Here is a 12,166-nt window from a genome sequence, read left to right on the forward strand (position 1 = left end):
GATTCTTAATATTAGTGAATGTCATGTTATGAAAGTCATTAGTGAAGGGAACTGTAAAGTTTGGCATTAATAAGATGTTAAATAATTACTTTTATTACCAAGGTATTTTCCACAGCTACAGAAGGTTGTGTGGTTAGATGCTGACCTTGTGAGTGGTGTCAATAGGTCAGTGACTTCCTCCAATGGAAAATATCTTCAACCTTTAGCCTCAAATGATTCCTTCCACAAATGATCGCGTTCACCACCTAAGCACTCGCTGGCCGATAGCGTAGTGGTATCTGCGTCGGATTTCGAGGCGAGTGGTCCTGCGTGGGGATCCGGCTGGGTCCTTACATGCTTTCCATCTGCACTGCAACGGAATATCGAGCTGTCAACTCAGCCTCGTAAAAAAAAAAAACAAAAAATGCTAAAGAAACGGCAAGGTGCCGCCCGATGCGCCACAAAGTGCGGAAAGGAGCAACAACCACCTAAGTATAATCATAATGCAAAGGTGGTGCGTTTGTAATAATCATTTAATTTGTTAAAATATGCGCAGTTAAACTTTTATCTCTGTTTATGAATTCCCTGGGAATGAATATTTCTTTAAGAGCTTGTTATCTATTAGCTGGATTTAAAATAGAAGTATTTGATTATGTGTTGGCACGTGGCCAAGTGGTTAAGGTGTTGGTCTAGTGATCTGAAGGTCACTAGTTCAAGCCTCAGCTGAGGCAGCATGTTGTGTCTTTGAGCAAGGCACTTAACAACACATTGCTCTGTGATGATACCAGTGCCAAGCTATATTGACCCTTGCCCTTCCCTTGGACAACATTGGTGGCGTGGAGAGGGGAGACTTGCAGCATGGACAACTGCCAGTCTCCCATACAATCCTGCCCAGGCCTGCGCCCTGGAAACTTTCCAAGGTGCAAATCCATGGTCTCTTGAGAGCCTATTTTAGATCATGCTCTCGGTATTTTGACTGAATACAGGGTTAGTGATCAATGAGCCAGGAAATGAAAGTGTTTAAACCCAAAATCTTTTCAGGTGATTTTTTTTTTGGTTTAAATCAAGAGCAGACAATGTATTGAGCAAGAGCTCAATCTTGTTAAATCTTACTCTGCTAAAATAATTAAGTCAATTAATTAAGGTCAGTTATGACAGAATATAGTTGGTCAGATAGGAAATTGTCACATAACGTGGTTAATTTGCTTCTGGCTTTTTATGTGGTTGAAGACATTCCCGTCTCTAACGCACTGTTCTAATTTAATGTTCTTCATTTAGGACCAGGACAAGTATCAGTTTGGTAAAACAAAGATTTTCTTTCGCGCTGGGCAAGTGGCCTACCTGGAGAAGCTTCGAGCAGACAAACTCCGCGTCGCCTGTATCAGGATCCAGAAGACAATTCGCAGCTGGCTGCAGCGGAAGAAGTACCTGCGCATGCGATCGGCGGCAATTACAATCCAGAGATATGTGCGGGGCTACCAGGCCAGATGGTATGATACCTCTCAAATCAACGAGCTCCCCTTTGCTATGAGCCCACAAGGGCTGCACCTTCGAGGGAAATGACGGTGTTGGTTCAGCTTCACCAGGGAAGCTGTCAGCCCTGTCACTGGGTTGAATCAGTCCTCGCTGTGTGGTATAGGAACCAAGGAGGACAGTCATTTCAACATCACCTCATGTAGATCTAAATGGAAGAAGAGTGAATCATTGAAAAATTGGTAGATAGAAACCTTGCCACAATGGGAAAGGTGCTCTTGTTACTTTGGATCTCAAAACTTGTTTTTTCCAGATGACTAATTTGTTGCTCTGACTAGCTGACACTAAAGTTGGTGGTAGGGTAATGCACGTATAATACATAATTAATTTCAGTTTTTAAAGTCATGAATATTTCAACTTTTTATCCTTTGCCAATGTAGATGAATCTTTCTCCAATGAATATTTCATTAAAAGTTGTGTTTAGTGGATAGTATATTGATCAGATGATAAAAGGTATTATATTCTATATTCCTTTTCACAGCCTCAAGATGTTGATTCAATGAGATGAAGTGTTTGGAACGTTTTACTTCCAGGGAGTCAGAGCAAGCCTTGGAGTAGCGCATTCTAGTGATCTAATGGGCTTTGAAGCTTTTATTGAATGCAGTATAGCATTAGTGTGTACCAACTTGCGGAACTAGTGGGTTGTTTAGATATCTGTGTGGTATGGCCCATTGTTCACAGTTTCCTTTCCCCTATCTTTGTCCTAACCTGCCATTTAAATAGAAAATCTGTAAAGCGTCTCTCTTTTTCACCCGCCCTGAGTTTAACAAATTTGAACTTGGTTCTCGTCGTGATATAGAGTACTCACTCCTTCTGTGTCCGTGCCGTTGCACAGGTGATGATATTGGTTGTATTGAGAGCTGATATTGACCTTGGCACAGGGTAAGCCAGAATATTACGGGTTCTGACATATGTCAGTTGCTACTAAGAAGGCTCTGCACGATGGCAGATACTATTTTCAGTGGATGAATTAAACAAAGGGCCAAACTGTGTCTCAAATTGAAATTAAAAGCCCTCTTATTCTTGTTAAGCAAGAGCAGGAGAATTCACACTTGGCATCCTGGACACCTGTTGTCCGTCTACGCCGCGAAGCCTTTAAACTAAATCTGTCTCATCAGGCTTGTATCTTGCTTCTCTGAAGCTCTCAATAACTGTAACCATTTTATTATATTCCAGCTATGCTGAGTTCCTCCGCAGGACCCGGGCTGCCGTCCTCATCCAAAAATACCAGCGCATGTACGCGGCTCGGCAGAAGTTCCTGTGTATCCGGTCGGCCACCATTATTATCCAGTCCTTTGTGCGAGGCTTCCGGGGAAGGCGCCGATATATGGCTGTGAGTACCTCTCTGATAATTTATTTAATCACTGTTATTGCAAATGCTCTTTATGGTTCAGAATGAAATCGATACGGAGAAGCAGAAAGCAATAAAGATATATTTACAACGTGCTGTTATGACACTATGTCACAGTTATGTCAGAGGAAATTGCTGTTAAATAGACTTATCCCATTGTTTTGTGTTCTTGCTGTATATAACATAAATTTCATTCAGCAGTATCATCTCGTGATTGGAACGAAATATATCTTCCACTTTGTGAACTGATAGAGTTACTTCCAAAGACTCTGCACTCATTTTTCCCAGTGTTATTTTTTTAAATTTGCACTATTTGTCTACTTCTGCACATTGGCTGTTGGTCCGTCTTTGTTTATGTGGAGTTTATTTTTTAATCAATTCTATTGTATTTCTTTATTTTCCTGTAAACGCCTGCAAGAAAATGAATCTCAAGGTTGTGTGCGGTGACAGATAAATACAGTACTTTGATAACTTACTTTGACATCAAGCAGGGTGACATGAGGAGAAAATCTCCCTCAGCTCTGCCTGATGATATACATTGACCCTAAAGCTCAAGAACAACCTCCAAATTGAGGTGGTATTTCTGTGTGGCCCATGGATAAGATGGCCAAGTAGCACCATGTCTACAAATGCCCAATCTAGTCCATGGAAGAGGAGCTTTTATCCCAGAAATGTTAAATGTGAATTCTAAAGACTAGTGCCTAGCTTGGTACATTCTTGAGTTTAAACTGCCAAACCTCCCTTGACTCCATCGCTTTGATTGGCTCTTCGAATTTGGTTCGGGACACGATTAAAACACATTCAGAGGTTACCTTAGCAAGGGGAGATATTAGCATAAAATGAGCCTTGCGATTTTTCAATGTAAAGAAAACTCGTGATTTGTGCTCAGTAAATTTGAAGAGGAGACCTTTCCTGTAGGCAATGTCCAGTAAGTAGAAGTTAGCTGCCAACAGAAGACACATAATTTCTAACTACAGTACACAACAATATTGGAATACTGCTAAATGAATACATTAAACCAAATACTTAAGTTAAAAGGCACCAAATTGCCTCTCATTCTCTTTAAATACTGGATAATTTACTTGGACTCAAAGTTATTGGAAATACTGCACTTGTGGATTCCTTCCAAACTCCAGAGAGTCTATTGAGTCATTGCCCTGGCTCTTCTGCTCCTGATGTAAATTGGACAATTATCTTTGAAATCATCTAATACCTCAAAGTATTAAAACACATTTTATTAAAGTAATGATAACTATGTTATAGGATTTTTATTTTGTTTTAAGTTATTTTTCCAGCAACCCTATCAATAGGTTTTAAATCAACATCACAAGAAAGGCATCACCTTCTTGCTTTCCGAATTTGATCAGAAAGCAAACAAGTGCAGAGGCTGCCTGACCTGCTGAGTATTTCATTTCTGGAATTATTTTTTTTTCAAGTCAGCTTTATTTGTCACTTGTACAGCAAAATTTCAGGATGTGCTGTGAAGTACTTTGTCTGTGTGAATGACTAACACAGTCTGAGGATGTGTTAGGTGTACTTCTGGCGCCAGCAGAGTATGACCCACAACTCACTGACCCTGACCCTGACCCCGATTCTGTGGCGTGTGGGGTGTAAACCAGATCTCCTGGAGGAAACCCCCCAGGTCACAACGGGAATGTACAAACCTGTTACAGACAGGTGGCGGGAATTGAGCCCTAATCGTTGGCACTGTGAAGTTTTGCACTATGTTACTCTGCTGCCCGTTCTTCTACTCCGTCAACTTTGCTGTTTAATAGAACATAGAAAACCGACAGCACAATACAGGCCCTTCGGCCCACAAAGTTGTGCTGAACATGTCCCTACCTTAGAAATTACTAGACTTACCCATAGCCCTCTACTATTCTAAGCTCCATTTACCTATCCAAAAGTCTCTTAAATCCTATCGTATCCACCTCCGCCACCATTGCCGGCAGCCCATTCCGTGTGTTTGAACTGCATAAAATTGGTGGCTAAACTGCATTTTGTAATTAATTCATGAGACATAAAAAGCATTTGTGGAGGTGGTCGGCTAAATCCTTTTCAAACTATCATCTGTGTGGCCGGTGTAAAGTTTTAGCTATAGTTCCATGTATCATAGAACACAGAGCAGTACAGCAAGGTATGGGTCCTTAGACCCATGATGTTGTGCTGGTCTACTCCACAATTAATCTGGCCTTTCACTCGCCATAACCTTCCATTTTTATTTCATTTATGTGCCTATCTAAGAGTCTCTTAAATGTCCCTAGTGTATCAGTCTCATTCCATGAACTTGCCAGCCTCTGTTTAAAAACATACATCTACCATCATCTCTCAGCTTTTCTCCACTCACATTATTATTACCATTATTAGCCATCACCACCCTGAAAAAAGGCTGTCCACCCCATCTATCCTCTTACCGTCTTTCACACCTCTATCAAGTTACCTCTTGTTCTCCTTCACTCCAAAGATGAAAGCCCCAACTTGCTCATCCTTTCCTCGTCAGACACGCTCTCCAATCCAGACGGCATCCTGGTAAATCATCTCTGTGCCCTCCCTAAAGTTTCCACATCTTTCCTCTAATGAAGCAGCCAGAGCTGAACATAGTTTTCCTGGTGTGATCTAACCGGAGTGTTTTGGAGCTGCAGTGTTACCCTACAGCTCGTGAACTCAGCCCCACCGCTAATGAAAGCCAACACCGCACACACCTTCATAGTCACCTTATTAGCTTGCGTGGCAACTTTGAAAAGGTGTCCCTATAAACCACTTACTTTTCCAAACAGCTTCTCCGGGAGCAAAAGGCCATCATTCTCCAGAAGCATCTGCGGGGCTGGATGGCAAGGCGCAAGTATCGCAGGACGCAGCACGCCATCGTCTACCTGCAGTGTTGTTATCGCCGCATGATGGCAAAGCGCGAGCTTAAGAAGTTGAAGATTGAAGCTCGTTCTGTGGAGCACTACAAGACCCTCAACATTGGCATGGAGAACAAGATTGTGCAACTACAGTGTAAAGTCAACGACCAGGTATGGCTGTAGTACATTCAGTGTACAAATGCAGTCCGTTTCTCCAACAGACTAGCAGTTATTTAATTGTTCATTTCACTGCTGGATGGTTTAAAATTGTCCATATTGTCCATTTTATGATGTAGCAGTTCAGTAGGAGCACTCATGAGCGGCTGAGAATTAAGGATTAGTTTTATTAGTCACGTACAGTCAATGGCCAACACAGTCGGAGGATGTACCGGAGGCAGCTTGCAAGTGTCGTAAGTGTCACACCAACAAGCGTGGCCACAAGTTACTAACCCTAACCCGCAAGTCTTTGAAATGTGGGCGAAAACTGGCGAAACCCAGCAGTCATGGGGAGAATGTACAAACTCCTTACAGACAGCGGCAGGAATTGACCCCCATCGCTGACGCTGTAAAGTGTTTCGCGAATCGTTATACTACGTACTCGAGAGTTGAGCATTCTCACTTGGCCTCTACTGGGCGGTAATGTACATGCTTACTTTATACTTCTCCCAAATTATCCTGAGTAATTGCCTCGCTCACCTACAGGAGCAGGCTCGACTCTCACTCTGGTCATCAACACTGTTAACACTGGCCCTTGTTGAAAGTGCACTTATCTGACAACTTTGGCTACCTTTATTCTCCTCACTCCGATTCTTTTGTAGGGACGGGGCTGCCATAGCAGGGGTGAAAGAAAATTAATATGTTTTTAAAAAACTACAGCTGTTGGAAATCTAATATACAAAACATTAGTTGCTTGACACACTGAGCAGGTCAAGCAGCATCTGTGGAAAGTGAAGCTGAGTTAAAAATTCAGAAGGAGGGTCTTTGACCAGAAACGTTAACTTTGCTTCTCTCTCCACAGAAGATTCCTGATCTATTGAACAATTCCTGCATTTTCTGCTTTTATTGAAAAATGGAAGTGATCTGTATACACCTGTGAGCAGTAGACCATGCTAGATAATACTTGTATATAATGTCCTCCCTAAAGACCTTCTTGGGGAAAGAAAGAAAAACTAGTATGTACTTCTTGTCTATAGAACTGCATTGAAATTATTGTCCCTGAAATTGAATGATTCAGTTCACTTTGCCCATAGCACGCAACTTGTGCTCCTTACATAAACATAAAAAAGAATTGCCAACATTATAACTGTCTTTCTCTTTGTAACGGTCTCTTTATTTTCCTCCCCTTTTCCCACCAATTCCTTGTTTTTGAGAACAGTCTCAATATTGTGAAATTTCTTCAATATTAGAACTCTATTTAGAAAGCACAAAATCTAATGGAGGTTCACCCTTCCATTTTATACAGAGTTGTATATATTGGACTACTTTCTTCTAAGCCTTTCTCAACGTTTCTGTAGTCAGCCCATTGTGGGTTTAGTCACTGGCCGATTCTCTCTGACTCTTTTCCTTCAATGCAGACCAAAGAGATAAAATCCCTGCTGGAGAAGTTCCTGAGTCTGGAAGCTACACACACCAGCGAGACAGAGAAGCTGCGCACTGAGGTTGATCGGCTGCGTGTCAACGAAGAAAATGCTAAAGTGTCGTCCAACAAGATCACGTGCCTGATGGAGGAGATTGCCATACTGCGTAAGGAACTGAAGGAGACTCAGGCACAGAAGAAACATCTTGAAGAAAGTGCAGAAAAATACAAAGAAGAAACAGATCAGGTGAGAGTTCCGTAAATTTTCAGCACCTCATTACGTCTAGCAGTTTAATAAAACTGCTTTAAAAATTAACTTAATATTAACTGGTTTCTTCTTTATACAACACAAGCATCTCTTGATGTACTGATTGCGCTGACTTATTTTGACATTGCTTTTGATTTTTTCTCGTTCTTCACTGGGTATTTGACTATTTTTTAATAATTGGTTCTTTTGGGGTGTCTTTGTTTTGTGGCTGTCCAGAAGGAGATGAATCTCAAGGTTGTATAATGTATATAGTAAATGAACTTTGATTATAAACAGGAGATTCTGCAGATCTTAGATCCAGAGTAATGCACTCAGAATGCTGGAGGATCTCAGCAAGCCAGGCACCGTCTACGTAGAGGAATAAACAGTCGCCGTTTTGCATTGAGACTCTTCACCAAGGCTCAATAAAGAATCCTCATGAAGGGACTTGGTCTGAAATGTCAACTGTTTATTCCTCTTCATAGATGCTGCTTGACCTGCTGAGTTCCTCCAGCATTTTATGCCTGTTACTTTGTGATTATGTTATTTTCTAATACTGAATAGATCTCCTTGAGTGAGATTCAAATACTCCTTCGTGGTCGTTTAGTAGAATGGAGAAATTCGGCATTACAAAACTGCACAGGCAGTACGGAGGCTATCATGTGGTGCAGAGGTAGCAGGCGACAAAAGGGAAATTTAAAGCTGCCCTTTCTTACCCTTTCCAGGTGATGTTCCAGCTCAAAGAGCAGAATGCTTTGCTGAAGAATGAGAAAGAAAATCTGAATCTCCGAATCCAGGAGCAGGCCAAGGAGATAACAGGTGACACTGCCCTGGCTCATTTAGATGAAATGTAGTGTGGAGTCGATTCCACTGTAACCAAGTTCAAAGTGTGGAATCTGACTGCGATTGCAGCAATGGTCTTTGTCCCATAGAAGGGGAATGTCCCAGGAAACTCACAGATTGAGAATGCTATCCTTCACTGACTTCCTTTTGGATTTTAAACGCCAGTTTCTGTTCTGGCCTTGGTTGACTTCTGGTGTTAGGTGAGGTTTAGACCCTATATTATTGATCTTAAGTTAGTTTTTGATAGACAACTCTCTGATAATCAGCTCTAAACTATACTAAAACTTTTGTCTGGGTTGAAGATTACCCAACAACACGGTGGCTTGCTAATTTGCCTTTTGAGATACAAAGAAAGTGACTGCAGAGATAGTAGAGCCAATGGTTGAAGCTCTACAAAACTCATAATATTTGATAGGGGCCCGGTAGATTATAAAAACCCACAACTGTGATGCCTTTGTTCAAGAAGGAAGGAGATAAAAAACAGTAAACTATAGAGGAGATGCTGGAGTCTTTAGTCAAGGATGCAACAACTAGTCGTTTAAAAAAGATTTAATCAATCAAACCTAGTCACCATGGCTTTATGAAAGAGAAATCATGTTGGATGTGTTTTCTGGAGAATGGGAGTCTATAAATGTGATGCAATTAGATCTCTAGGAGGTTTTCAGTAAGGTGCCACATAGAAGTCTAGTATACAAGAGCTCAAATGTGTTAACAAAGAAGACACAGTCTGAATAACTGGTCCTTCTGACAGACTGATAAATCTGGTAAGTAATTGCTTCCTTGACTATGGATGCCATCTATCATCTTCCCAACAATATCTGGTCATACTGGAGTACCCGAGCATGGAGCCTGTTGTAGAATATCGTTAAGTTATGGACTTTCAGAAGTGGATTCAAAATTCTTGAAATACAATCTGCAAAGTGTACAGAGGGTTTAAAGTGTTCAAAAAGTTAGATGTACCAATTAAGGTAAATGGCATACTGTTCTTGTTGGCCAGATAGTTAGAGTTCAAAAGTAGGGAATAATATTACCATTTGTGAAGCCATGGCTCAGGTACTGTGTTTGATTTTAGTTGCCTTACCTAATAATGAAAATGCTAGCATTGGAAATGCTCTAGGAAAGTTTCACTGGACTAATTCTTGGAGTGAGAGGGTTGCCCTATTTTGAATGACTAAATAAGTTGGAAGTTTGCAGAATGAAGTAATAACTTCATTGAAACATAAACTATCCTAAAAGGCAGTATATCAAAATTGATTTTGTATGATTCCACCAGTGAAAGAATCAATTGGCATACGTAATTGCAAGATGTGGCGGTATTTATTTGAAACTTGGGAATTTTCAACCCTCAGAAGTTGTGGAGGCCAGTCAAACCCTGAATGACTGTCATCCAGGAGGACTTAAATCCACAGTGATGGAGTGCTTTGAGAGGCTGATGACGTAACATACCAACTCTTGGATCCACTCCAATTTGCACAGTAGGTCTACAGTAGGTGCCATTTCATTGGCTCTCCACTCAACCCAGGGTCATCTGGACATCTGCATACATCAGGATGTTATTTATCAACTGCAACTCGACATTCATTACCATCATCCCCTTAAAACTAATGAGTAAACTTCATTAGTTTACTTGGCCTCAATTCCTCCTTGTGCATTTGGATCCTCAGTTTCCTCATTTCCAGGCCCCGGTCAGTTTGGATTGGCAACGACATCTCCTCCACGTGCTCCCTCAGCACATGTGCACCATAAGACTGTGTGATCAGCCCCCTGCTCTACTCACTTTATACCTACGACTGTGAGGCTAAGCACAACTCCAATGCCATATTTAAGTTTGCTGATGACACCACTGTCGTTGGCTGAATCAAATGGGGGTGACAAGTCAGCATCTAGAAGCGAGACTGAAAATCTGGCTGAGTGGTGCCTGAACAACGTCCTGTCACTCAATGTCAACAAAACCAAGGAGCTGATTATTGAGTTCAGCAGGAGGAAACCGGAGGTTCATAAGCCAGTCTCCCTCAGAGGGGTCAGACGTGGAGAGGGTTAACAACTTCAAATTCCTAGGTGTTATTATTTCAGAGGACCTGTCCTGGGCCCAGCACGTAAGTGCCATTATGAAGAGAGCATGGTGGTGCCTCTACTTCCTTAGGCATGTCATTGAAAACTTTGACAAACCTGTTGAAGTGTAGTGGAGAGTATATGGACTAGTTGCATCATGGCCTGGTATGGAAACACCAGTGCTGCCCTTCAATGGAAAATCCTACATAAAGCCGTGGATACAGCCCAGTCTATCACGAGTAAAGCCCTCCCCAGCACTGAGGACGTCCACATGGAGAACTGTCACAGGAAAGCACTATCCATCATTGAGCTGTCCCATCACCCAGGTCGTGCTCTCTTCTCGCTGCTGCTATCAGTAAGAATGTACAGGAGCCTCAGGACCCACACCACCATGTTCAGGAACAGTTATTACTCCTCAACCATCAGGCTTTTGAACCATTGAGATGATGCCATTGTAAAGTAGCGGTTAGCGCGATGTGCGATACAGCTTAGGGTGTTGGAGTTCAGAGTCCAGTTCCAGCGTCATCTGTAAGGAGTCTCTGTACACCTGCCCTGTGGAATGCGTGGGTTTCCCCCGTGTCATCTGGTTCCCTCCCACAGTCTAAAGACGTACCGCGTAGGTCAATTGGTTATTGTAAGTTATCCCATGATTAGGATAGGGTTAATCTTATTTGCCGGGGGTTACCGGGGCAGCATAGCTTAAAGGGCTGGAATCACTAAACAAATAAATAGACAGGAAAACCTCACTCACCCAGACACTGAAAAATTTCCACAACTTATGAACTCACTTTAAAGGACTCTTTGTCTCTTTGCTTATTTATTTATTATTATTTTTTCTTTTGTATTTGCAGTTTGTCGTCTTTTGCACACTGATTGTTTGTCCATCCTATTGGGTTCAGTCTTTTTAATTGGGTCTTCTATGTTTCTTTGAATTCTTTGAATGCCCGCAAGAAAAGGAATCTTGTGGTTTTTTTAATGGTGACATATATATATATGTACTTTGATAATAAGTTTACTTTGGAGGTACTTAAAGTGGAGGTGGATGAATTCCTAAAAGATTGGGGGAAGAGCGGAACTCTTGTAGATGAGTTGAGGAGAGCAGCAGGTCTGGGAAGATCGCATTGAAAGGTGGGTCGGCCTTGAGGGGTCATTGGCCTGCTCCTGCTCCTTGTGTGTGCTCTTTGTTGCCGGATTCCTTGTTGCCCTCTGGTTATATATAACACTTTGTTAGCTCAACGCCAGCGTAGAACTGGTATTTTACTGTCTCTCCTTGCCTTTGGCTAAAGACCAGGTTTCTCTGTCTCGCCACTCAGGGCTGGTGGGCAGGATGCCAAATAGAGCACCTGTTTCTCATGGATAGTATTGAACATTTTGAAGGTTGGTGCATCTGCACATTGCCAGAGCAGTCAGTCCAACACGCTCCAGGTTTGATGGCAGCGAAAGGACTGATATTGATAATGCCATTGAATGTTAGGGTCAAAGTCAAAGCCAAAGTACGTATGCTACCATATAGGTTACCTTGAGATTCAATTTTTTTTGTGGGCATTTACAGGAAAATAAAGAAATGCAATATAACTTATGGAAAACTAAAAATAACAGAGACTGACAACCAACCAATGTATAAAAGACAAATCATGAAAATAATAAAGTAAATAAATAATATAGTTATCATGAGTTGTAGAGTCCCTGAAAGTGAGTATAGGTTGTGAAGAGAGTTCATTGTTGAGGTTGTCCTGCTG

General features: G+C 41.7%; 1 protein-coding gene across 6 annotated transcripts in view; it reads left to right on the plus strand.

Moving 5' to 3' along the window:
- Window positions 1–12,166, plus strand: part of myo5aa (myosin VAa) — a 232,756-nt gene that overhangs the window by 168,391 nt on the left and 52,199 nt on the right. For all 6 annotated transcript variants that reach the window (XM_073033131.1, XM_073033134.1, XM_073033135.1 and 3 more), the window contains exons 19-23: window positions 1,258–1,469; window positions 2,689–2,845; window positions 5,641–5,880; window positions 7,284–7,532; window positions 8,258–8,351. In XM_073033131.1, coding sequence (XP_072889232.1) covers window positions 1,258–1,469; window positions 2,689–2,845; window positions 5,641–5,880; window positions 7,284–7,532; window positions 8,258–8,351 — 952 coding nt within the window. The remainder of the gene's footprint in view (window positions 1–1,257; window positions 1,470–2,688; window positions 2,846–5,640; window positions 5,881–7,283; window positions 7,533–8,257; window positions 8,352–12,166) is intronic.

The sequence above is a fragment of the Hemitrygon akajei genome, chromosome 30 (genome assembly GCF_048418815.1).
Source record: "Hemitrygon akajei chromosome 30, sHemAka1.3, whole genome shotgun sequence".
Lineage (NCBI taxonomy): Eukaryota > Metazoa > Chordata > Chondrichthyes > Myliobatiformes > Dasyatidae > Hemitrygon > Hemitrygon akajei.